This window comes from Saccopteryx bilineata, chromosome 6 (genome assembly GCF_036850765.1).
Source record: "Saccopteryx bilineata isolate mSacBil1 chromosome 6, mSacBil1_pri_phased_curated, whole genome shotgun sequence".
NCBI classification, from domain to species: Eukaryota; Metazoa; Chordata; class Mammalia; order Chiroptera; family Emballonuridae; genus Saccopteryx; species Saccopteryx bilineata.
In genome coordinates, this window is record NC_089495.1 from 114,630,684 (window position 1) to 114,658,285 (window position 27,602).

The 27,602-nt window shown below is 45.8% G+C and overlaps 1 protein-coding gene across 9 annotated transcripts in view; it reads right to left on the reverse strand.

Moving 5' to 3' along the window:
- Positions 1-27,602, reverse strand: part of STARD13 (StAR related lipid transfer domain containing 13) — a 231,886-nt gene that overhangs the window by 52,227 nt on the left and 152,057 nt on the right. For 6 of the 9 annotated variants that reach the window (XM_066234087.1, XM_066234092.1, XM_066234086.1 and 3 more), the window contains 2 exons: positions 9,760-9,831; positions 6,924-7,005 (listed from right to left, as the gene is read on the reverse strand). In XM_066234087.1, coding sequence (XP_066090184.1) covers positions 6,924-7,005; positions 9,760-9,831 — 154 coding nt within the window. Of the gene's footprint in view, positions 1-6,923; positions 7,006-9,759; positions 9,832-23,953; positions 24,109-27,602 lie in introns of all 9 variants that reach the window. The other 3 variants (XM_066234089.1, XM_066234090.1, XM_066234091.1) reach the window with 1 other exon arrangement.

Here is a 27,602-nt window from a genome sequence, read left to right on the forward strand (position 1 = left end):
ATATGGCTCTGGCAATGGCAGTCTCAGTTTTTCAGGTGCCTCTCCACATGTTCCTCCCACTGGAGCTACCAGCCTGGAGACTTAGCTGTGGGGTCCGCCTCACCTACTGTCCTCACAGCAAGGAAATCTATGCATAGCCAGGTCCCCCCTCCAGCCCACTCAAAGCACAGTTCTGGTCAAGGTAGTGTCAACCAGAGCAATCAGCAAGAGCAGGCCGGGCAGGGTACAGACCAAAGACCAAGTGCTTTCTGTTACCCTCAGGCAAAATTCTATTGGCCAGCGGGCATATCTAGCATGCCTCAGCCCACAGTGGTTTTAATCTCCCCGGGCCTTTCCCACTTGGTTGCTTGGTAGCCTGTGACAGGCCACATGTGTGTCCAGCTCCTGTGACTCCAGCAATGCATGCAGACGATTGTAGCCATCGTTCAGGGGCCCAACACGGGTAGTCTCAGGCCAAGGGTCTTGGCCTGAGTGTGCCCAGCACTGGAGATCGTGGAGCTCAGAATGCCCAAAGACGCTGGTGCCCACACAGGTGCCTAGCGATGATAATCTTGGGCTAAGCACTTGGCCCACGTGCGTGACCCCGCTCACTCCCAGTGCTGATGATGCTAGGTGGAGCTGCTAGCGCAGCGCTGGTGATCTTGGAGGTGGGAATGCACAAAGATGCTGGTGCCGGCCAACACCAGCACCCTATGCTGGTAATTGTAGGTGGATCCCACCGCCAGTGTGTGCGCCCACTGTCTGCAATCTCAGGCAGAGCCGGTGTGTTCTTTCTTTTGTTTGGGCGTTTACCCTACCTCAGCTCCTTCCCCACTATCTCATTCTCTTCTCTTCGCTGGGCTCCAAACAAAAGTGCCCCTACCTCAGATCAGTGAGGAAAGTGAAATGCCCCGTCCTCTGTATATATGCAGCCACTTTTTCACTCAATCATACCTTTATCTGGTGTGTGTAAATTTCAGGTGCTCCTAACATTTTTTTTCCCCCTCTGTGTTTAGTTGTTAAATTTGTTGAAATTTCAAGGGGAGATATCAGGAGTATCCCTCCACCACCATTTTTGCTGCCATTTCTCTGACGTCCAGATCATTGTCTGGGTAATTCTTACTGGCCTTTTAAGGTCATTTTTCCAGAAAGCCTTCTCTGAAACCCTTTTCCCTTAGCTACTGTGCATCTATAATATATAGTAGTTATATCATTTGTCCAAACAGCTCAGAGCTTAGTCATTCCTTACCCCTGGCACCACTGGCACTTGGGGCCAGATGATTCTTAGTTGTGGGAGGCTGCCCTGTGTGCGTGACAGGAGGCGGAGCAGCATATTCTTGGTTGCTACCCAGTAAATGACAGTAACATCACCCCAGTTGTGATAAGCAAAAATGTGCTCAGATGTTGAGAGGTGGTCAAAACACTGCTTCCCCTCTGGGTCAAGAACCACAGTATTAGCCTGAGATCCCAGGGTGAAGATTCCATCTTGTTTGTCCTCAAGAGACAGCTGAGATGAAGTTAACTGAAGGAACAAATGACAAGACAGTGCTATTCTCCTGATAGTAAGTCAGTTCTAATCTCTTCATAAAAGAACAAAGTATTATTTAACTTCTGATTTTAATTATTTTTTAATGGAGTTCCATGACATATCAGGTGCAAATGCAACCAGAATTCCTATCCTTGGGACTTACGCATTAAATTCAGAAAATTATGAGGCAGCATAGACATCTTTCAAAGAATTACTTTCAGAGGAAGACATGAAAAGCACTCCAAACTGTATTTCACAGCAAGACCTAAACTGAACTCTCTTTGAGAACTCCGGACGCAGCCTGGCTGGCTTTGAATCCTAGCACTGTCATTTACATGCTATAAGTGGGCAAATTATTTTAGATCTCCACATCTCAGTTTCTTTGTCTGTAAAATGGGAATGATGCTATAGTCTACCTTAAAGGACGACTATGAAAATAAAATGAGTAAATATTTGTAAAGTGCTTGGAGTACTATTTGCCACACCTAGAACACCTTATAAAAGTTTTAAAAAATAAAATTACTGCTTACTGGCATTTGAATTGATTTACAAGCAGAGTTTTAAAGGTAGAATTGACCATGTTTATCATGTAAGCCCAAATATCCTTCTCCTATTGGTTTTTCCAAGGTGTCAGTCTAGGTCATTGTCACTCATTATTATAAGAGATACCACATTATATAATACTATATATATTTTTGGTGATAAATATTCTAAAAGAGAAAATATGTAAAAAATTATCAATACTCATAAAACCTAACATTATTTAATGTTATTTAACATTCAAATTAAATATGTACCTCTGTGTAAAGAGGTAAATTATAAATGCAATTTTTGTCAGCACTGTCTCCATTTCCCTCCTCCACCTCACAAGACAATCATTGTCATTAATTATCCTTTTAAATTTAAAGGGCAGATGCCTGACCAGGCGTGGCACAGTGGATTGAGCATAGGCCTGAGATGCTGAGGACCCAGGTTTAAAACCCTGAGGTCGCTGGCTTGAGCCCAAAGTCACTGGCTTGAGCAAGGGGTCACTGGCTCTGTTGGACCCCCCCTCCCCCGTCAAGGCACTTATGAGAAAGCAATCAATAAACAACTAAAGTGCCTCAAGTATGAGTTGTTGCTTGTGATCTCTCTCCCTTCCTGTCTTGCTCTGTCTATCCCTCTTTCTTGCTCTCTCTTTCTCTCTTTAAAAAATAAATAAATTAATTAAAGGGCAGTGACAGATGCACTAATCCTAATCAATTCCATATCTCCACAAAACAAAGTGAACACCTTCATTTTACACATGCTATATTAAGTAGTGTTTAACAAAAGACTTAAGTTATGTAGATGGTTTACTCGCTAACACTATATTAGAATTCAGAGATCATCTTGAGCATCGGGCCCTATGTTAGTGATCTGAGTGAATACTGAAAATCAAAATGCTAATAGAACATATAACTTCTCTTTAAAATTCTCATTCAGGACCTTTGATTTGCTGCAATTTGCCTTAAAGCTGATAAATTGCAAGTAATTGTGACACCTTGGCTAGTGCTAGATTCAGATATAGTTACAATTTTTTTTATTTCATATTTTTAAGTGAAAGGAGGGCAGATAGACTCCCCCATGTACCCTGCCTGCTTTATTATCCTCAGCGCCTGGGGCCCACACTCGAACCAATTGAGCCACTGGCTATGAGAGGGGAAGAGAGAGAGAAGGGAGAGAGGGAGACAGAGAGAAGCAGATGGTTATTTCTCATGTGTGTCCTGACCGGAAATGGAACCTGGGATGTCCACATGCTGGGCCAATGCTCTACCCACTTAGCAAACCGGCCAGGGCCTAGTTACAGTTTCAATGAGCTCATCTAGGAACTTGGGTTTGCAATTAGCTTTTCAATACTGACAGGGAAAAATATTTTCAATTAGAAGTTCAATCAAAAAACATCAAAACAGAATTGTAACTGTGGTTGTTAAAATATCAGGAATGTACTACTTTGATTGGCAGTAACAGATACTTACAGAGCACACACTATGTGCCAGTGCTGCCTGAGTTATTAGAGGAGTGGTGAGATGTGCTCACCATCCTGGAGGTCCACACCTTCAGCAAAGACAGCAAACCTGTCTAGTTTCTGAGACCTGAAAATGAGAGCTACACATCCACAGATTCTGGGCCAGGCATGGGTCTTCCCTGCTATCAACATCCTCAGTACAATATATTTTCAACCCAATCAAAAAGTTAGTACTATTCAACAATTCTCCCAGTATAAACTGGGATCTAGAACAATGCCTGTCTACACAGGTGGGAAACTCCAGAGAACCAGAGGTGAATAAACTTGTGGCTAACATTTACAGGAGAACTTCAGCTCTCCGGACCTTCATTTCTCTTGTCTTCATTTGTCTACCTGCCAGAAGCCACCTGGCTGCCCTATTGCTATAGCTCTCTTTATGATTCTGCGTTAGCTCAGTATTTCAAGTATGTGTAAGAAATGTATAGCCCACAAGCTTTAAAAGGAAAAGATGAGGCCAACTCTATCCTGTGTCTGTAGTGCACAAGGAAAAAATGAGTAAGTCACAACAGTTTACCGCTCCCCAGGAGTCAATCATTACAGACCCTGGGAGTGGGTGAGTCTCTGATTAACTGCTCATCAATCTCAGTCTTAAAAGTGCTGTCATTCCCCTTCATTTGGAGGCCGTTCTGCTTGCTTTCCACTATTTGCAAGGAGAGAAAATTGTGTCTTGGCAGAAATCATAATGAAGGGAATAAATACCCCACACCTGCTCCTTCTAGCCCAGCTACCTCCATCTCTTTCTCTGAACTCTGCTCATTTCCTTTGACCCATCCCACGTGACTACTCCTTTGGTTTGTTTTACCCACCGCTCCTAGGCCTGGAGAATCTCAGCTTGCATGCATCCAGCCAAGTGTTTTCCTTCATAATATTTTTGAAGACATAGCTGTCATAAGAATTCTTCCAGTTATAACAACCTCCTGCCACTCCAACCATGTTTACACAAGATGGGCCCTCCCTTATCAAGATCGCTGTGGTCCCTGGCATAGCCACACTTCTACGTGGTTACTCAGCAGTGTCTTTGGGGTGGGTACATCTGTAAAAATCCTGCTATGGGTCCCAGGCTCCAAAGGAGAAGGCTTCCTTGTTTATCCAGCTACCACTAGTATTATTAATTAGAACCTTATATCTCTAAATGACTTCACATACATTTTACTGTCTCTTCTCCATAATAAGCCTAAACGGAATTCTTTAAAAAAAGTAGACTTTGATGGAAAAATCCAGAACTTAGCCATAGCCTTTCAGATCACATGCTGCAGTGCCTAGATAGGGATTTATCACCCATGTGTTTGAGATTCAGAGGTTGGCCCACTCAGTCATATACATTATTCTATGAACAGATCTACACAATCAGAGACAATGTTTGCTTCTGAAATCCTGATTTGAAAATATGAAAGAGTTTTTATTCTTGGTTTACAATGTAACCCTTTATTTACACTTTAGAAATAAAATTTTAGAATCTATGACTAAGCTACTTGAGTAAGTTTAGAAAGATTGTAGGATACAAGGAAAATATGCAAAAATTTTATATAGTAGTGATGAACAACTGGAAATTATAGTGATAAAAGCAATACTATTTAAAATACAAAATATGAAATTCTTAACTACTTTCAAATATATTATCCATATGCTGAAAACGAAAAGATAGGGTTAAAAAAAATCAAAGGAGACCTAAATAAATATATAGATATTTACTGTGTATATGAACCAGAAGGCTTAATATTATTAGAATACAAATTTTCTTCAAACTAATTTATCAATTCAATACAATCCAAATCAATACTCCAGTAGGATTTAATATATATATATATATATATATATATATATATATATATATATATTGACAGCTGTTTCCAAAACGTATATGGAAAGGCAGAGGAACTAGAATAGCTAAAACAATCCTGGGAAAAATAAAACAAAGTTGGAGGACTCACAACTCACACTGTTGAATTCTCAGACATACAAAAAGCTAAGTAATCAAGTATCATGTTGATGAAAGCAAAGAACATAGGTAAATGGGACAGAATAGAGAGTCTAGAAATAGATTTATAGACAGATATATGGTCAACTGACTTATAATACAGGAGTAAGGACAATTCAGTAAACAAAGTATAATCTTTCCAAAATGGTGCTCAATCAATGGGATCTTGATATGCATAAAGTAAATCTTGACTTATTCCTGTACCTTAGGAAAAAATGGACCATTGACTTAAATATAAAACATAAAACTGAAATTTCTAGAAGAAAACAAAGGAGAAAATAATTATGACCTTATGTTTGGCAAAGATTTCTTAGATATTACATTAAAAATGTGAAAAAAGTTGATAAATTGGACATAAGAAAAATTAAAAACTTCTGTGAAAGACATTGTTAAGAGATTGAAAAGGCAAACTATGGACTGGCAGAAAACAATTATAAAACATATCTGACAAGTAATTTACATCTAGAATATATAAAGAACCCTTAAAACTCAATATAAAGAAACAAACATCCAAATTTTAAAAATGAGCAGAACAGCTGAACACATTGAAAAGAACATATTAAGGTCAGTTTGGCCCATAATGAGCTGTGTGGCCTTGACCAATGACTCATATCCTGTAACTAATACTTATCTCTAACCCTGACTTCTCCAGGGCTTTTAATAGGAAACTTCAAATTCCTATAGAAACATACAACTTCTCATGCAGCATTTAATTGTTGGGAGCTATGGATTACATTGGCATCTTTTACTATTACCCAAATTATAATTGTTACTTATTTGTTCATGTCATCATTTCTTCAACTAGATTTCTTCAACTAGATTATAAATTCTTTGAGGGGAGGCAATTATTCATATATGCATCTTGGTCTTCTTCTAGCACCTGTCACCTAGCAAAGGCTTAAATATTGCAGGTTGCCGATATAATTACGTGAGCTCACATATTCCAGTTTTCTGATATAATCACTTGACTTTGCAAAAAATGTAAGCAAATTTGACATACTCCTGGAGATTTTCAGGGCTTTCCTTGACCATCCTGCTGCCTCCTCCCACCAACCCACCCTCGATTCCAATCCCTAGCTCTAGACTCAGCCTGTTTTACTTTTTTTATAGCATTAAAACACTTTCCAAAATAATCTCTTCTCCCTCTCTTTCTCTTTTTACTCACTCTCTTTTCCCTTGCAATCTATTTTCTGAAGCCTCCTACTAACCATTTAAGCTCCATGAAACCAGGACTGATCATGATCACTGTAGTATGTACTTAGAACTTGGACCCAGGGCTGACACACAGTAGGCATCCTATAAATACTGGCTGAACCATTGAATCCACCCCTCAATATAGTGATGCCTATTGAAGACAACTGAAAGAAACAAAAATACTTCACATGATTTACCTGTAGAGAGGTTCTACAAGGTCCTTTTCAAGAAAATCATGGTCATTCTTAACGGCCAAAATGTTGATGGGAAATTGGGAATCTGAAAGATATAAAGAGAGAGACAAAGGGACTTATGTGCCTTGTTTTATCCGAACAGACACACATCTTCAGGCCAACATGTTTTTGTACACACAAATAATCTTAATAGCAGTTATACTTATTAATAGGGAGTATGCTGGTACTATTTGATATACTAAGTTTTATTTTTATTACAAAAAAAATGCTCTCAAGGTACAAAAAAGGAATGAAATATGAGAAAAACAAGTGTTTAACGTTGGACAGGACTGAATACTAATTGCCTGCATTTCTATAGCTCATCTTTACCAAGACATTTGCCTATATGAAGAAGAGCTTTCACACTTTCCCCATTCACCTAAGGCTTCTCACTTTTTTACCCTACCAGTTCATGAAATATTTAGTTTAGCAGGTGTTCTCTGTTGTTGATGTTGTTCCTTCAATAAAGAAATTTTCAAATATACTGAAAGCTCAATAGCCCCCAATTTTTCTTTTGTAGCAAAATCTTGAATCACTAGAGTATAAGCAACATACTCAAAGGACTGATTTTATCCAAAGAGAAATAGAAATTCCACCACCACAACTTTTCTCCAGTTTGTTTATGCCAGCTTTGGAGGTCAAGGGCAAATGTCAAGACACAGTGTTAATTTGAGGTACCTCACTGAGGTAAAAATCTGGAGCCCATTGTAATAGAGGCCATGATCAAATCTCACAGACAATGTCAGCTCATTATTGCCACCTGTCATTCTTTCTCTTCTTATTTTGTAATCTGCACTGCTTCCACCTTGCCAATTATAATATAGCTAAGGGTTTTTAAATCTTAATGCGAGTTAGGAAACATTATTTCTTCTGGTGAAGAAAATAATGTCAGTGAATTCTAGGAGCCAGAATGAGGAGTGCCTTGTTTCGCCAGGGAGGGTGTGTCATAGTGATGAGGAACAGACACCAGGCCAGAAGGCTGCCCTGGCTTTTGTCCTGGCCCTGCCACTACGCTCTGGGTGTAGAACTGGGGGCAAGGCACTTCCCCGGCTCGTTTCTTCATCTGTAAAATGGGAGTGATGATAATTATAATGTGAATATAATTCACAGTGTTGTGAATATGAAAGTGCTTTGAACAGTACCTGGCATATTAGAAGTTCAGCATAGTATTAGCTATTTATCCTTATGACATTTATTCAATGAATATGGCTTAAACACAATCTGACAGACACCTTTTAAGCATGGGGTGCCTTTACTTCTTAGCCATTGATGGCCACTTTATGTTTAAATCATGTAGTATTTTTAGTTTACAAAGAGAATTTGCATGTTATAGTAGAAAATATACTGTGATTTAAATTCTGACTCTTATACCTTAAACCCTGAAAAAGTCATTTAGCCTTTTTTGGACACTTTCATAATCGGTGAATTGTGAACAGTGGGTGGGAGTGAGGGTTGCTTAGACCAAAATGACATGACCCTTCCTGACCTAAAAGGTTCACAAGTCTACGAAGACTTTTCTCAGAGGTTCTAGACTTCAGAGCACACACAGAGACATACTCTCCTTTATCTTCACAGAGAGCATGAGAATTAGAGTAAGTGACTTGTTTTGTTTTTTAAAACTATAAAACAGAGCTTTCAGGTGACTGAATAAGAGTCACTGTGAGAACGGGTTTATTCCATCGATTCTTTCTACCCTCCATACATTTAATGCAGTCAGGGAGGGGACGCAATGTTGTTTTCTACCGTTGCCATGAGCACCCTTAGGAATCAGCGTGCTCAGATCACCTCGAGTATGATCTGCTCACTGTTGGGGTCCTCAGGACTACCTAAGAAGTGGAAGCCTTTGTTGTAATTAAGGGATAAGTCTAAGTGAGTATGTTTATTAAGTGTCAATTAAAATATCAGTGAAAGGAAGTATACTAGCAATGAAATGACCTTATTTCAAATCCCACCATCATAAAAACACATCTGAACACAATTATATATTAGAATTGTTTGTAGAGAGTAAGCAGAACTGAAGATGAGTCTCAAGACAAGTAGTTGTGTCATTTCTAGAAAATTTATCAACTAATTGACTGCACTCTCAAGAAAACAGAGTAGTGGAGAAAAAAAAGACAAAGAATGGAGAAGAAAGTGTGGAATACCTGCTGGCAGCAGAACACCGGGGGAAGGGAGTCGGGCCTGCACACAGAGCTGGGGCAGGGAGGGCGAGATGGATGGAAGTCGGGCCTGCACACAGAGCTGGGGCAGAGAAAGTGCGGTGGAAGGGAGTCGGGCCTGCACACAGAGCTGGGGCAGAGAAAGTGCGGTGGAAGGGAGTCGGGCCTGCACACAGAGCTGGGGCAGGGAGGGCGAGATGGATGGGAGTCGGGCCTGCACACAGAGCTGGGGCAAGGAGGGCGCGGTGGAAGGGAGTCGGGCCTGCACACAGAGATGGGGCAGAGAGGACGTGATGGAAGGGAGTCGGGCCTGCACACAGAGCTGGGGCAAGGAGGGCGCGGTGGAAGGGAGTCGGGCCTGCACACAGAGATGGGGCAGAGAGGGCGTGATGGAAGGGAGTCGGGCCTGCACACAGAGCTGGGGCAGGGAGGGTGCGGTGGGAAGAGCACCGGCTGGGGAGGCCATACTCATTTCTCAACCGGCATCAGTGTGAGTCCTGGTCATTGCAAAGCCAAGGGAAAGAGATAGGGGGAAAATAAAAAAGGTAAGAATAAATTTAGAGGTCAAACACAGCACAGCATAAATGCAATTTATTTTGAACTTATTCTCTTTATAAAGAGTAAAGGGAAGGCCAACCTACCCTCGTATAACTGAGCATACTGCGGGAACCCAGCAGCACGGAGCCAGTCGCATGCTTCCTTTGCCTCAATTTCTGAAAAATACAAGAAGGGGAAACCGTGAGTCCAAAGGCCATACACTAAGCACTCTACCTTCTTAACCACGGAGAAAACGGTGAGCACTGTTCAAGTTATCAGAAAGTGACATTGTTCTCAGGTTAATGTGTTGAAGTGGGCCTGCCTAGAAACAGGTGACTATTAAGATTATCTTCAATGTGAACATGTAAGTATTTAGATAATAATAAAACCACAGATTGCGGAACACAAGTGCCGAGTTTCAGGCAAGGAGAAACGTCTTTATTTATACATCAGGAAGCCAGGAAGAGGGAGGAGAAAATAGTTCCTTATGATTTTTTTTAAATAATTATTTTAACTTTCAATGATAAGGCTAAGATTATTTATGAACATTTCTTTATTCTTTTACTTTTGGGATAATGGAAGAAAGAATATAATTGGCTAGTCCAGGAAAATGTATTTTCTTATGAAGAAAGGTATTACAAAAATTCAGTATATTATCATTTCTTTTTTTTTTTTTTTAATGTTTATTTTATTGATTTTAGAGAGAGGAAGGGAGAAAGCGAGAGACAGGAACAGCGGTCTGATCCTGTGTGTGCCCTGACCAGGGATTGAATCGGCAACCTCTGTGCTTCAGGACGATGCTCTAAACAACCAAGCTATTCGGCTATTCAGTCGGGGCATTTTGTTATCATTTCTTTAATCCCAATGCCTTTAATGGCTTTAATTCCCAATGCCTTATAACAAGATGTCCATTCGCCAAGCATATTAGAATGACTTCAAGCTGCTTAGCTAGAACTCAGATATGAGTTTGATGCAGCGGCTAGAACCTCTGAGGGCCAAACCCAAGAGGCTCATGTGTCCACTGGGTGACCATTTTTCGTGTGGACGTACCCAGGACACATGGGACCACCTGCATGGAGAAGCTGTGAGGGGAGACTAGAGGGGTCCACAGCATGCAAACCAGGTCACTGCTTGCCCTCTGACTCCTGGGTCATTTCCAAACTACAACAACTCTGTGAGATATGCACAAATACAAGGAAAATGAAGTTCATCTGTCAGACACCTCGTTTCTCCAAACAAGATTAAACAGCCTATTGTATCAGGCCCCTTCCTCTGCTGTTGGGAGGGAGCCTGGCCAGGCCTTGCATTCACATTTACTCTGATGTTTGGCTTTTCCCCACAGCCAGAGTGTAAAGGGAGCTAGGGGCCACTGCACAGAAGTGATCTCCACTAACACCTGCTGTGGGGCCAAGCCTGTATGTCTACTGTGAGAGCTCAAAGTCTGTGCAGCATGGTGCTTAATGGGACAGAGCTATCTGCTGTGTGTTAGAAAAACAAACCAACAGCCAGATTTTGCACAGGCAAAATCCTGTGTTCCTGTCCCACTGATCTGGTTGGACACGGACTAAGACTGCCATTCAATTTAGGGAAACAGCGCCCGTGGGTGGCTTCTGTCCCAGACTGCCTGCCTCTTTTGGCATCCCTTCTTCTTCTATTATCCCAGTAACTGACAATTTCTAAATATTGAGTGTCTTCCCTGACATAATCATTTCTAGTACGAACCTAATATGCACTCCTGCCTGCCACGGATGCGTCATTTGGAAATCCCCAAGGCACCAAACTGGACAGGAAAGCTTTGGGAAGCATTTCTATCAGGGGTGTCTCTGAGACCCACAAGTACAGTTCAAGATCTTCACCTGAGCTGTACTGAATTGGCTCACATGGGGTTTCCCTTCAGAAGATACAAAGGCAATTCCTGTATGGCCCAAAAGTTCTATTTAGAACTTATTCGAGAATACTTAACATGAGGGCTTTCCCTCGGAAAATCACACAAGTATTTCAGGGGCGGTAGGGCATGTACATTCTGATGATAATGTGTGGAAAATGAGGGGACTGACTACTGAAAATGTTGCCTTCACAATTTACAAGCTTCACATTTGCTTTTTAGTTCAATGTAATACAACACAGTGGTTAATAATGAAGAAATGTCAACTTTCTAGACATGTTCTCCTTAATTATGAACCAGCAGGTCTTAGAGAAGCACGAGATACTGTATTTTATATTTGAACTACATGAACAGTCTGCATTCTCCGATTTTATTGTTCCTTTCACTGCGAAGGCCGTGCAGTGAAAATACACGAAGGAGGCCTGGCAGGTGGGGGCGGGGCTCTATAACATGGTGTAAAGCCAGTGGCCACGGCCAGGGCCACCAACACAGCCGCCTGGCTCATGCAGGTTCACATTGGATTCGGACAGTCGGTAAAGAAACAATGGAGCCAAAAGCTGATGGGCCATAGTCTTTAATCCTAGCTTGCACCTGGTGGGCAAGCAAAAAACACACACTGGGCTCCAAAACCCACTCACATTCAGTGCTCACAAAGCTACTGACTTATCCGAGTTTCCTAGAATCAAAGGTTTCTAGCTCACCAGACTTATTCACCTCTGTTCCCCATCTCCTTCCTTCTCCCTGCACAAACAAAGTTTGGGGACCCCTCCAAGAGAGCAAGCTCCCGTTCTGCCCCTATTTTATAGTGTAGAAATCCAAACCTTTAATCCAATATACAAAATAGGGAAGTCTCTAATACAGGGGTCCCCAAACTTTTTACACAGGGGGCCAGTTCACTGTCCCTCAGACCGTTGGAGGGCCGGACTATAAAAAAACTATGAACAAATCCCTATGCACACTGCACATATCTTATTTTAAAGTAAAAAAACAAAACAGGAACAAATACAATATTTAAAATAAAGAACAGGTAAATTTAAATCAACAAACTGACCAGTATCTCAATGGGAACTATGGGCCTGCTTTTGGCTAATGAGATGGTCAGTGTCTGGTTCCATATTTGTCACTGCTAGCCGTAACAAGTGATATGACGCGCTTCCAGAGCCCTGACGCGTGCATCCCGCATCGCTGCGCTTTGTGACGCCACCACATACAGCACACAGGATGCATCCCGTGCTCTCTCACTGACCACCAAAGAAAGAGGTGCCCCTTCCGGAAGTGCGGCGGGGGCCGGATAAATGGCCTCAGGGGGCCGCATGTGGCCCGCGGGCCGAAGTTTGGGGACCCCTGCTCTAATACAAAGTCACTTATCTGGGGCATGATGGGATTGTACCATTCCACATCAAAAAGGGTGGGAAAGGCTTAATCCCAAAACCAAGCCCCAGGCTACAAGGATTCTGCCTGCCCACAGCCTGCCCCCAACACACATTAATATCTCTTGGGTGATGGCCTTCAAGGGGGCAGCGCCATCTTTAACAAAGTGAGCATAATATATTTTATCTGCCCAACACATGGACAGCTCAGAGGAGAGTGGCTAGTGAGCCTATAAAAAGGTGTAGCGCCCTCCAACCTAGGAAAGGGGTTAGGGTGGGGGTGGCTCAGGCACTAGAGAAGGAAGGATCATGAGCTGGGGCCGTGGCGAGCAGCAGGTATCCTTCTAGAAAAACCTCTTTCTGAACCAGACACTCAGGCTGGGCAATGGGACAGGCTCCGGCTAGCCTGCCAGATTTCATTCAGAGGCTCTCGAAATCACTTTATTTTTTTTTCTATAAGAGGAACAAAGATAATAAACTGAAATCCTACCCATACAGAAACATGAATAATCAAATCTCAACCAGAACCCAACTAAATCAAACCCTCACACAAGCTGGTATTTTTTAAGTGGTAGGCACTTTGCTTTGTGATCTCAGAGTCAGATGACAACAAAAACTGCAACAAGTAAATAACAACTGAAAATAACACCCCATCTGTGGCTCCTTACCCTTCACCCCTACACCCAACTCACTGTTCTATTTCTGAAATATCTCTGAAACACATCCCCCTGCTCTAGCTGTAGGCCAAACACCTTGATATCTCAATTTAAGGACAAAATGAACTCTTGTTTACCATCCAGTGACAAAGCAATCAAACAAAAATAACCTGGCATAATTAACCATTACCGATTTTGACTTCGCCTATCAAATTGAGGTGTGTGTGTGGGAGAAGCCTTCCAATCACACTGATTGCGCTCAGCCTCAAATAAAACCTGTCAGCCAAATGCTAATGTTTTCCCCGGGGCATGTTAGCCTTGCAGTGGCAAAAGTGATTGGAAAATGAGAAAGAAATCATTACTGCCAGAGTCATCATTTCACAAATATCTACTTGATAAGCCAGATGACATTTGAAGAAGATAGGAAAATCTCTTTTTTAGTGTGTGCTTTTGCCACAGTATAACGTTATGTAATAGCTTTAAGGGCCAGCACAATCAACATTTTCAGTTTTATTTGTTCTCCGTTTGCCACCCATACCTGCCCCTGTAGCTCCAGGGCTGCCAGGAAAGGCATCAACCTGCTGCAAGTGCCACGCAGAAACCTAAGTATGGGGTGGAACCAGAGCATGTCCCAGGACAGACTGCTGCAGAGGTCAGCAGGACAGACTGCTACAGAGGTCCCGGGACAGACTGCTACAGAGGTCTGCAGGACAGACTGCTGCAGAGGTCAGCAGGACAGACTGCTGCAGAGGTCTGCAGGACAGACTGCTGCAGAGGTCAGCAGGACAGACTGCTGCAGAGGTCCCGGGACAGACTGCTGCAGAGGTCTGCAGGACAGACTGCTACAGAGGTCTGCAGGACAGACTGCTGCAGAGGTCCCAGGACAGACTGCTACAGAAGTCAGCAGGACAGACTGCTGCAGAGGTCTGCAGGACAGACTGCTGCAGAGGTCAGCAGGACAGACTGCTGCAGAGGTCTGCAGGACAGACTGCTGCAGAGGTCAGCAGGACAGACTGCTACAGAGGTCTGCAGGACAGACTGCTGCAGAGGTCAGCAGGACAGACTGCTGCAGAGGTCTGCAGGACAGACTGCTGCAGAGGTAAGCAGGACAGACTGCTACAGAGGTCTGCAGGACAGACTGCTGCAGAGGTCAGCAGGACAGACTGCTACAGAGGTCAGCAGGACAGACTGCTGCAGAGGTCAGCAGGACAGACTGCTACAGAGGTCTGCAGGACAAACTGCTGCAGAGGTCAGCAGGACAGACTGCTACAGAGGTCAGCAGGACAGACTGCTACAGAGGTCCCAGGACAGACTGCTGCAGAGGCCAGCAGGACAGACTGCTACAGAGGTCCAGGACAGACTGCTACAGAGGTCCCGGGACAGACTGCTACAGAGGTCAGCAGGACAGACTGCTACAGAGGTCTGCAGGACAGACTGCTACAGAGTTCTGCAGGACAGACTGCTGCAGAGGCCAGCAGGACAGACTGCTACAGAGGTCCCAGGACAGACTGCTGCAGAGGTCTGCAGGACAGACTGCTGCAGAGGTCCCAGGACAGACTGCTACAGAGGTCAGCAGGACAGACTGCTACAGAGGTCTGCAGGACAGACTGCTACAGAGGTCAGCAGGACAGACTGCTACAGAGGTCTGCAGGACAGACTGCTACAGAGGTCTGCAGGACAGACTGCTGCAGAGGTCTGCAGGACAGACTGCTGCAGAGGTCAGCAGGACAGACTGCTGCAGAGGTCAGCAGGACAGACTGCTACAGAGGTCAGCAGGACAGACTGCTACAGAGGTCTGCAGGACAGACTGCTGCAGAGGTCTGCAGGACAGACTGCTGCAGAGGTCTGCAGGACAGACTGCTGCAGAGGTCAGCAGGACAGACTGCTGCACAGGTCTGCAGGACAGACTGCTGCAGAGGTCTGCAGGACAGACTGCTGCAGAGGTCAGCAGGACAGACTGCTACAGAGGTCTGCAGGACAGACTGCTGCAGAGGTCAGCAGGACAGACTGCTACAGAGGTCCCAGGACAGACTGCTGCAGAGGTCCCGGGACAGACTGCTGCAGAGGTCTGCAGGACAGACTGCTACAGAGGTCCCGGGACAGACTGCTGCAGAGGTCTGCAGGACAGACTGCTGCAGAGGTCTGCAGGACAGACTGCTGCAGAGGTCCCGGGACAGACTGCTGCAGAGGTCTGCAGGACAGACTGCTGCAGAGGTCAGCAGGACAGACTGCTACAGAGGTCTGCAGGACAGACTGCTGCAGAGGTCAGCAGGACAGACTGCTGCAGAGGTCCCAGGACAGACTGCTACAGAGGTCTGCAGGACAGACTGCTGCAGAGGTCTGCAGGACAGACTGCTGCAGAGGTCCCAGGACAGACTGCTACAGAGGTCAGCAGGACAGACTGCTACAGAGGTCTGCAGGACAGACTGCTGCAGAGGTCAGCAGGACAGACTGCTACAGAGGTCTGCAGGACAGACTGCTACAGAGGTCTGCAGGACAGACTGCTGCAGAGGTCCCGGGACAGACTGCTGCAGAGGTCTGCAGGACAGACTGCTGCAGAGGTCAGCAGGACAGACTGCTACAGAGGTCAGCAGGACAGACTGCTGCAGAGGTCAGCAGGACAGACTGCTACAGAGGTCAGCAGGACAGACTGCTACAGAGGTCTGCAGGACAGACTGCTGCAGAGGTCTGCAGGACAGACTGCTGCAGTGGTCAGCAGGACAGACTGCTGCAGAGGTCTGCAGGACAGACTGCTGCAGAGGTCTGCAGGACAGACTGCTGCAAAGGACTGCAGGACAGACTGCTGCAGAGGCCAGCAGGACAGACTGCTACAGAGGTCCCAGGACAGACTGCTGCAGAGGCCAGCAGGACAGACTGCTACAGAGGTCCCGGGACAGACTGCTGCAGAGGTCCCGGGACAGACTGCTACAGAGGTCAGCAGGACAGACTGCTACAGAGGTCTGCAGGACAGACTGCTACAGAGGTCTGCAGGACATACTGCTGCAGAGGCCAGCAGGACAGACTGCTACAGAGGTCCCGGGACAGACTGCTGCAGAGGTCAGCAGGACAGACTGCTACAGAGGTCTGCAGGACAGACTGCTGCAGAGGTCAGCAGGACAGACTGCTGCAGAGGTCCCGGGACAGACTGCTACAGAGGTCAGCAGGACAGACTGCTGCAGAGGTCCCGGGACAGACTGCTACAGAGGTCAGCAGGACAGACTGCTGCAGAGGTCTGCAGGACAGACTGCTGCAGAGGTCAGCAGGACAGACTGCTGCAGAGGTCTTCAGGACAGACTGCTGCAGAGGTCCCAGGACAGACTGCTGCAGAGGTCCCAGGACAGACTGCTGCAGAGGTCTGCAGGACAGACTGCTGCAGAGGTCTGCAGGACAGACTGCTGCAGGGGTCTGCAGGACAGACTGCTGCAGAGGTCAGCAGGACAGACTGCTACAGAGGTCAGCAGGACAGACTGCTACAGAGGTCTGCAGGACAGACTGCTACAGAGGTCTGCAGGACAGACTGCTGCAGAGGTCCCGGGACAGACTGCTACAGAGGTCTGCAGGACAGACTGCTACAGAGGTCTGCAGGACAGACTGCTACAGAGGTCAGCAGGACAGACTGCTACAGAGGTCCCGGGACAGACTGCTGCAGAGGTCCCGGGACAGACTGCTGCAGAGGTCTGCAGGACAGACTGCTGCAGAGGTCAGCAGGACAGACTGCTGCAGAGGTCAGCAGGACAGACTGCTACAGAGGTCTGCAGGACAGACTGCTGCAGAGGTCTGCAGGACAGACTGCTGCAGAGGTCAGCAGGACAGACTGCTGCAGAGGTCTGCAGGACAGACTGCTGCAGAGGTCTGCAGGACAGACTGCTGCAGAGGTCAGCAGGACAGACTGCTGCAGAGGTCTGTAGGACAGACTGCTGCAGAGGTCAGCAGGACAGACTGCTACAGAGGTCAGCAGGACAGACTGCTACAGAGGTCTGCAGGACAGACTGCTGCAGAGGTCAGCAGGACAGACTGCTGCAGAGGTCAGCAGGACAGACTGCTACAGAGGTCTGCAGGACAGACTGCTACAGAGGTCTGCAGGACAGACTGCTGCAGAGGTCCCGGGACAGACTGCTGCAGAGGTCTGCAGGACAGACTGCTGCAGAGGTCAGCAGGACAGACTGCTGCAGAGGTCAGCAGGACAGACTGCTACAGAGGTCTGCAGGACAGACTGCTGCAGAGGTCTGCAGGACAGACTGCTGCAGAGGTCAGCAGGACAGACTGCTGCAGAGGTCAGCAGGACAGACTGCTGCAGAGGTCTGCAGGACAGACTGCTGCAGAGGTCAGCAGGACAGACTGCTGCACAGGTCTGCAGGACAGACTGCTGCAGAGGTCTGCAGGACAGACTGCTGCAGAGGCCAGCAGGACAGACTGCTACAGAGGTCAGCAGGACAGACTGCTACAGAGGTCCCAGGACAGACTGCTGCAGAGGTCCCGGGACAGACTGCTGCAGAGGTCTGCAGGACAGACTGCTACAGAGGTCTGCAGGACAGACTGCTACAGAGGTCCCGGGACAGACTGCTGCAGAGGTCTGCAGGACAGACTGCTGCAGAGGTCTGCAGGACAGACTGCTGCAGAGGTCCCGGGACAGACTGCTGCAGAGGTCTGCAGGACAGACTGCTGCAGAGGTCAGCAGGACAGACTGCTACAGAGGTCTGCAGGACAGACTGCTGCAGAGGTCAGCAGGACAGACTGCTGCAGAGGTCCCAGGACAGACTGCTACAGAGGTCTGCAGGACAGACTGCTGCAGAGGTCTGCAGGACAGACTGCTGCAGAGGTCCCAGGACAGACTGCTACAGAGGTCAGCAGGACAGACTGCTACAGAGGTCTGCAGGACAGACTGCTGCAGAGGTCAGCAGGACAGACTGCTACAGAGGTCTGCAGGACAGACTGCTACAGAGGTCTGCAGGACAGACTGCTGCAGAGGTCCCGGGACAGACTGCTGCAGAGGTCTGCAGGACAGACTGCTGCAGAGGTCAGCAGGACAGACTGCTACAGAGGTCAGCAGGACAGACTGCTGCAGAGGTCAGCAGGACAGACTGCTACAGAGGTCAGCAGGACAGACTGCTACAGAGGTCTGCAGGACAGACTGCTGCAGAGGTCTGCAGGACAGACTGCTGCAGTGGTCAGCAGGACAGACTGCTGCAGAGGTCTGCAGGACAGACTGCTGCAGAGGTCAGCAGGACAGACTGCTGCAGAGGTCAGCAGGACAGACTGCTGCAGAGGTCTGCAGGACAGACTGCTGCAAAGGACTGCAGGACAGACTGCTGCAGAGGCCAGCAGGACAGACTGCTACAGAGGTCCCAGGACAGACTGCTGCAGAGGCCAGCAGGACAGACTGCTACAGAGGTCCCGGGACAGACTGCTGCAGAGGTCCCGGGACAGACTGCTACAGAGGTCAGCAGGACAGACTGCTACAGAGGTCTGCAGGACAGACTGCTACAGAGGTCCCGGGACAGACTGCTGCAGAGGTCAACAGGACAGACTGCTACAGAGGTCTGCAGGACAGACTGCTGCAGAGGTCAGCACGACAGACTGCTGCAGAGGTCCCGGGACAGACTGCTACAGAGGTCAGCAGGACAGACTGCTGCAGAGGTCCCGGGACAGACTGCTACAGAGGTCTGCAGGACAGACTGCTACAGAGGTCAGCAGGACAGACTGCTACAGAGGTCTGCAGGACAGACTGCTACAGAGGTCCCAGGACAGACTGCTACAGAGGTCTGCAGGACAGACTGCTACAGAGGTCCCAGGACAGACTGCTGCAGAGGTCCCGGGACAGACTGCTGCAGAGGTCTGCAGGACAGACTGCTGCAGAGGTCAGCAGGACAGACTGCTACAGAGGTCTGCAGGACAGACTGCTGCAGAGGTCTGCAGGACAGACTGCTGCAGAGGTCAGCAGGACAGACTGCTGCAGAGGTCAGCAGGACAGACTGCTGCAGAGGTCTGCAGGACAGACTGCTGCAGAGGTCTGCAGGACAGACTGCTGCAGAGGTCAGCAGGACAGACTGCTACAGAGGTCAGCAGGACAGACTGCTACAGAGGTCTGCAGGACAGACTGCTGCAGAGGTCAGCAGGACAGACTGCTGCAGAGGTCTGCAGGACAGACTGCTACAGAGGTCTGCAGGACAGACTGCTGCAGAGGTCAGCAGGACAGACTGCTGCAGAGGTCTGCAGGACAGACTGCTGCAGAGGTCTGCAGGACAGACTGCTACAGAGGTCCTAGGACAGACTGCTGCAGAGGTCAGCAGGACAGACTGCTGCAGAGGTCTGCAGGACAGACTGCTACAGAGGTCTGCAGGACAGACTGCTGCAGAGGTCCCGGGACAGACTGCTACAGAGGTCAGCAGGACAGACTGCTACAGAGGTCTGCAGGACAGACTGCTACAGAGGTCAGCAGGACAGACTGCTACAGAGGTCTGCAGGACAGACTGCTACAGAGGTCCCGGGACAGACTGCTGCAGAGGTCCCGGGACAGACTGCTGCAGAGGTCTGCAGGACAGACTGCTGCAGAGGTCAGCAGGACAGACTGCTGCAGAGGTCTGCAGGACAGACTGCTGCAGAGGTCTGCAGGACAGACTGCTGCAGAGGTCAGCAGGACAGACTGCTGCAGAGGTCTGCAGGACAGACTGCTGCAGAGGTCAGCAGGACAGACTGCTGCAGAGGTCAGCAGGACAGACTGCTACAGAGGTCAGCAGGACAGACTGCTACAGAGGTCTGCAGGACAGACTGCTGCAGAGGTCTGCAGGACAGACTGCTGCAGAGGTCAGCAGGACAGACTGCTGCAGAGGTCAGCAGGACAGACTGCTGCAGAGGTCTGCAGGACAGACTGCTGCAGAGGTTCTGGGACAGACTGCTACAGAGGTCAGCAGGACAGACTGCTGCAGAGGTCTGCAGGACAGACTGCTGCAGAGGTCTGCAGGACAGACTGCTACAGAGGTCAGCAGGACAGACTGCTGCAGAGGTCTGCAGGACAGACTGCTACAGAGGTCAGCAGGACAGACTGCTACAGAGGTCTGCAGGACAGACTGCTACAGAGGTCCCGGGACAGACTGCTGCAGAGGGCTGCAGGACAGACTGCTGCAGAGGTCCCGGGACAGACTGCTACAGAGGTCAGCAGGACAGACTGCTGCAGAGGTCAGCAGGACAGACTGCTACAGAGGTCAGCAGGACAGACTGCTGCAGAGGTCTGCAGGACAGACTGCTGCAGAGGTCTGCAGGACAGACTGCTGCAGAGGTCCCGGGACAGACTGCTACAGAGGTCAGCAGGACAGACTGCTACAGAGGTCTGCAGGACAGACTGCTACAGAGGTCTGCAGGACAGACTGCTGCAGAGGTCTGCAGGACAGACTGCTGCAGAGGTCAGCAGGACAGACTGCTGCAGAGGTCTGCAGGACAGACTGCTGCAGAGGTCATCAGGACAGACTGCTGCAGAGGTCAGCAGGACAGACTGCTGCAGAGGTCTGCAGGACAGACTGCTGCAGAGGTCTGCAGGACAGACTGCTGCAGAGGTCAGCAGGACAGACTGCTGCAGAGGTCAGCAGGACAGACTGCTGCAGAGGTCAGCAAGACAGACTGCTGCAGAGGTCTGTAGGACAGACTGCTACAGAGGTCAGCAGGACAGACTGCTGCAGAGGTCCCGGGACAGACTGCTACAGAGGTCAGCAGGACAGACTGCTGCAGAGGTCAGCAGGACAGACTGCTGCAGAGGTCTGCAGGACAGACTGCTGCAGAGGTCAGCAGGACAGACTGCTGCAGAGGTCTGCAGGACAGACTGCTGCAGAGGTCAGCAGGACAGACTGCTGCAGAGGTCTGCAGGACAGACTGCTGCAGAGGTCCCAGGACAGACTGCTGCAGAGGTCTGCAGGACAGACTGCTACAGAGGTCTGCAGGACAGACTGCTGCAGAGGTCAGCAGGAAAGACTGCTGCAGAGGTCCCAGGACAGACTGCTGCAGAGGTCAGCAGGACAGACTGCTACAGAGGTCAGCAGGACAGACTGCTACAGAGGTCTGCAGCACAGCACTGGAGAAAATGCAATCTACTTAGTTTAGTATCACGATCGAATTTCAATAAAATGTTTGTAATTATTACATGTGAGAGCATTTCCATTTCACTCTGGGTATCTATTTTAGCTTGCCCGGTATCCTCCCCATTTCTTCTTCAGATAACAGAACTCTCCTATGTGGTTTAGGTGGGGCTGCACCCCTCTTTGTGCCAACCACACTCCTCAGCTGTCATCACCACCCACACAGGGATGATGTGCTCCTTAAGAGCACCCCACTCCACTTCATCTAGTGCAGGGGTCCCCAAACTTTTTACACAGGGGGCCAGTTCACTGTCCCTCAGACCGTTGGAGGGCCGGACTATAAAAAAAAACTATGAACAAATCCCTATACACACTGCACATATCTTATTTTAAAGTAAAAAAACAAAACGGGAACAAATATAATATTTAAAATAAAGAACAAGTAAATTTAAATCAACAAACTGACCAGTATTTCAATGGGAACTATGCTCCTCTCACTGACCACCAATGAAAGAGGTGCCCCTTCCAGAAGTGCGCGGGGGCCGGATAAATGGCTTCAGGGGGCCGCATGCGGCCCGTGGGCCGTAGTTTGGAGACCCCTGATTAGGGAGACTAAAGAACTTTGGTGTCTTAAGTTTGGGGGCTAAAAATTAGCTGGTTGAAAAGGTGGATATCAAGTTTTTTAAATTGGTTGTTTGATCTATACAAAAACAAACAAAAAAAGCTCTTCACTTAAGAAACCCAGAAAATGGTTTGGTTCTGAGCATATTCTTCTGTTACATATTTGTGAATCTCATTTCAGGGGAAATTACTTGCTCTGCTTCAGTTTTACATACTGTACTTAAACCATGATGTAACCTTTGTCCAGAGACAGACGCAGTGGAGGAGAGAGGCTGTCTCACTCACTGGCTGCCCAACAAAGGGCACATCGGTGAGCATGATACCCAGATGAACTACAGCCTGTGACACTGGTCTTAACAAGTATTACCATGTTTCTTCATTACGCACGCTCAGGAGTGAAAACATAAAAATACAGAAAGGCACAATGAGAGAAAAAAGTCAACTCTTGTTCCATTACTAACACAGAATTCACTGTGTTATTGGTCAAAATGGTTAATATGATAACATCTTTGGTTGACTACTCTTTTTCACATCATAATACATTGATAATATTTCCCTGTATAAATAATATTGTTGGCAAGGATAGAACATTTCTTTTGTTTTGAGACTGATGTTTGTTTTTTAAATGATTGATACTTGAACATGGCCAATCATATTTCATCATGGGGAGGTTGTACCATCAAAGCAAGAGAAAACAGTTCCATAGGACCACTCCAAGGAAGACTGACCATGAAGAAAGCTGGGAGTCCATGCAACTGGAAAGAGATTGACAAGCTGTTTCTTCAAAGAAATATCATTTAGTGATGTTTGGATACAGTCAGGTGGACACAGCTCCAAGGGCCTCCATCAAGTAAGTTCTGAGCTCAGCAATTCTCTACCCAGGTGTGCGGGCCTCGTCTTGTGTTACAGCCTCATTGACTTTTTAAACAGGTGTTTCTGGAGTGCTCGGAACAGGGTGTTCTCCCTGCTAAGCATTCTAAATATATTTGGTTTACATTAATCTTGGCAGAGCAAATACTTTTTCCATAGCTAAACGGGAGAAATACCATTCTTCCTAAAATGACCAAAGTTTTCAATGCGGGCCACTTAAATTTTATCATCAGAAAACTAGCCAGCAAGAAGGAACCTGGTCTACTGTGGATAGTTTGTAAAGTTATTATATATGTGTGTTGTTCTTACAGATCTCCTTGAATTCCAGTGGACAACCTGGCTCCAACTTAAATAAGTCTTCTTAAATGCTCATGAAAAGTTCTCAAGAGAAGCAGGGAAGAAAAGGCCTTGTGGAGCTCCACGTGGTTTATAAAAGCAGGCTTCAGAACAGTGTTCTGTCTTTACATTTAAACTGGCTATCATGGTGGGCAACCTGTTTTTGAAAGATTATGGTGACTCAGCCACCACAAGGTGTCTACAGTGGATGCAATTATCACTATTAAAGTCTATCACAGGTATTAACGTTTCAACAGGCTCACAGCAGCTGACTTAGGATGATTCCTATGGCTGAGTTAACTTTGTTATTCACATACTACTTAAGACCAATGACTCCTTTGTCTTCAGATGGAATTTCTCAAGTGAAGACCCTATGTATCAAGGGTGTATTTATCTGGCCATACACAAGGCTGGTTTTGTTACAATCAATGCCAGGGTATCTTTCCTGTCTATGGATATGAAAGATGAATATTATATTATATAAACCTACATACCACCACAGTCTTTTTCCAAGGAGGGCTTTATAACCTGAATCACAGGTGCAGGACGGAACATCAAGTTGGGTAGTACTAAAAGACGTTGATTTAGGTCCCATGTCATGGCATCAGGCTACATCTCTTTGCACTCTTGGAATTACATAACAGGTTTACTGCAATGTAAAAAGGTCTGAATAAGTCTTAAAAATATACCAAGTATTGTTTTTTTCTAATGTGCATAATAACATTTTCCATCTGTGGCATTTTAAGTTACTAACAGGAGTCAAAATACAGGTTATTTAGAAAAAATTTAAGATTGTTAACCACTGAAAATTCATCAGTGGAAAACTAATAAACACTATTTCAGCTCCCCATAACTTATGGCAACTTTTTCCTTGATATGTAGCAAAATATATTGCTATCTGATGATAAATAACTATAGAAGAAAAAAATCTGGGAGATGTATATGCAGTGTATATATCCCTGTGACACTGATATACTCCATTTACACAGAGATTCATGACTGCGTTTATGTGCATTTCTCTGAAAAACATGAATCACAGGCATGATGAGGCATACTATTCCGTCACTGATTCTTCACACTAGTCTTGTTTCCCAGGCCTTATAATATCTTCTGCAAGCTGGATTCATAGCAAATCTAGTCACTTAAAAATCATCTCTATTACTGTAAAAGAGGATCAAGTAAATCCTATACCTAAGTATAGGTCTATTCCTAGTCACCCAAGGGTTGTTTTAAATCACTCTTTTTCAGCGTGGTTGGGAAAATCTTATATATATATAAAGGTGATGATGAGTGTTTATATATTTTAAAAGTGATTTTCTCAACCACATTTAAAACATGATTAATGTGAAATTTATTTATATAAAATTTTATATTAAGAAGTGTTTTATATGTTATAATATATAAAACATATAACATTATTTATTTATTATTGATTTATTTCATTATTAAATTTCTAATAGTAACATAGATACACACAAACACACACTTTATTCCTTATATGTTCCCAGTGATTCCCTGCTCTTTCCAGTTGCCATGTCATGTGCAGTTCTCCTCCAACTGGGAAGCACATATGTTCCATCCCATTGATGTTCTGCTTGGCAAAATGCCCCACTTTGGCCAATGAAATGTGAGCAGAAGTAATGTAGGCTCGTTTCAAACCAAACTTCGTAAGAGCCACCACCTAGTTCTTCCAGCTTTCCTGCTCTTAGGTTTTACCACAAAGCCAGTGTGTCTCAGACCGAGGCAATTTCTTCAGCCTGGGTCCCAGAACAATGGCACAGGGGAAAAGTCACAGCAGAATAGCTGCTGACATGGGATGTGGGCAAGAAATAAAATTTTGTTGCTTTTTGACACTACAACTTGGAGAACAATTTGAAACAGTGGCATAATCTGGCATAAACTAATTTCACATAGCTCGCAGCCATTCGTTCCATAGATGAAGCACAAAGAAGGGACCAGGGACCTTGACTTCAACTTGTAACTGTTGCTGAAGATCCATTAATGTGTCATAGAAATGAACACAGTCATTTTCAGTGATCATTTCTGCCTGAAGTTCTGCTTCCCTGTCTAGAGTACACAGCCTATATGAATTTGAAAACTGTAAACAATCTTTTATGTTCATCTCTCATATGATCTGTACATGTGGGTGCACACATTCACAAACACACAAACACTTTATCTCTCACAAGACACACACACACCACACCACAGAAATTCAGTTGCAATTGAACAAGAATACTCTCAGTGATAACTCTCATGCCCATATTCCTAATAATATAATATGATATATATATATGTATATACCTCCCCAATCAATCTATTTCAAAGAAAAAGAAAGCAGAAAATATATGCTCTACCAGCCAAATAATTTCTGGCCAGACTGTTTTGATTCAAGTGTTCCATGAGGCAGAGCAGCTCTTTCCTCTCCTCTGTCATTTGGTACAGATCATTCCCACCAGGTGCTGTGGTATTTCTCAGGGAGGCGGCGTGCATACATAAGCTCATGAACATCCCCAGATTTTGAAGCTGTGGAGTCACTGCTAATGACTAAATCCCAATAGATTCTCCAGGTGGAGTCCATTAAGCAACAAAAACGCAAGGTAGGGGAACAAACAGTGAGTGATTCAGACTATTAGAAAGAGGGTCATAATCTACAGGCATTGACCAAAGACCTCCATTTTGACCCACCAAGACAATGACGTCTTGAATAACTTTTCCTAGGATACGAATATGAGACTCTGGAAATTGTCTCTCTCTAACTCAGCTTCTCTTGGAAAGGTGGAGAGTACAAGTTCACGATAGCTGACTTGAACTGGGCTTCTCAGCAGAAGCTCTGTCTTCCGCAGGTCAGCCAGATTGCCAGAATCAAAGGGCGCTTGCTTATTCACTCTCTGTCATGTCAATGACTTCTTGCCTGAGGAACAGCAACTGCTTTAGACAAGTTCCACCACCACTAGATAGTCAGCTTTCTTGGCTTTGGACAGGTACTCTTTTATCCTATATTGCTTTAAGACTTTTTTTTATTTTTTATTAAAAAGTAGGCATGTCTTTAAGGAATCAAACCCCTGCTCCACAGACTTCCATCCATACTTGAACATCTGTACTTGTAAAGGCTTATCTGTTATTTGGTTGCTTAGCCCGTGTCTTCTATAGCTTTGGGTACTCCAATTACACTGGGGGCTTTTGTCATAGCCAGGGGGAGATGTACCTTGAAGGCATCAAAAGAAGCACAGACTTTGTCTGCATAAAATAACTCCAAGGATCCCCTCCTAGTCTTTCCCTCCTTGTGGAACTGGCCTGTCACAAGGCCAAAGCGTGTCACATCCAAAGCTTCCGACTTCCAGCTGAAGGCTTGGCGCATTTAACTCCTCAGTATTAATCAGAACTAGTGTTTGCTTAATTCCATCTCAAGAAAAGATGAGCACAGCTCAAGTATCATTTTCTTATCTGCCTATATATAAAAACTTGATAGCATGTGTTATGTGTGTGTGCTTTATTTTTAAATATTTACTGGGAGCAAATATGTACTGGAAATGTTTTAATGTGCCTTTACCAGTTTTATGGATGCTTTCTATTTGTCTGTAATGGCACTGCTTCTGTGAATGATCTTCTAGACATACATCAATCATCCCAGAAAATAAGAACTAGATCCAAGAAAATTAATTTTTTATTAGATTTCTAGCTATTGTTGCATTTTTCTCCACATCTTCAAGGCCAAAGACTGCTGAGCTTAGAGGTTAGCTTTCTAAATGTTGAGATTTTTATTTTGCAATCCATTAATAGAGAATGTCACGATATATCCCATTTAGAAAATAACTTACAATGAGTTCAGGTAGTTGAAATAACTTTACCTGTCTTCATGTTGAAAGAGATTCAGCACCCGAATGAAGAAGTGAGAAACAACTGGAATGCTGGCACCCTCTTTTTCACCAGACACAGTGATAGATTAGTGATTTATGTCATGCTATGATCTAACCACATGGTACACCAATATTAAAGTCAATTGAGACATCCCATCAATTTGCCCCAACTGTAATCTAGTAGGTTTTAAAAAGTTATATAAACTATAAAAAAAAGTTTTAAAAGTTTAAAACACAAAATTTTTAAAAATCTTTGAATAGTTCAATTTATATAGCAGTAACT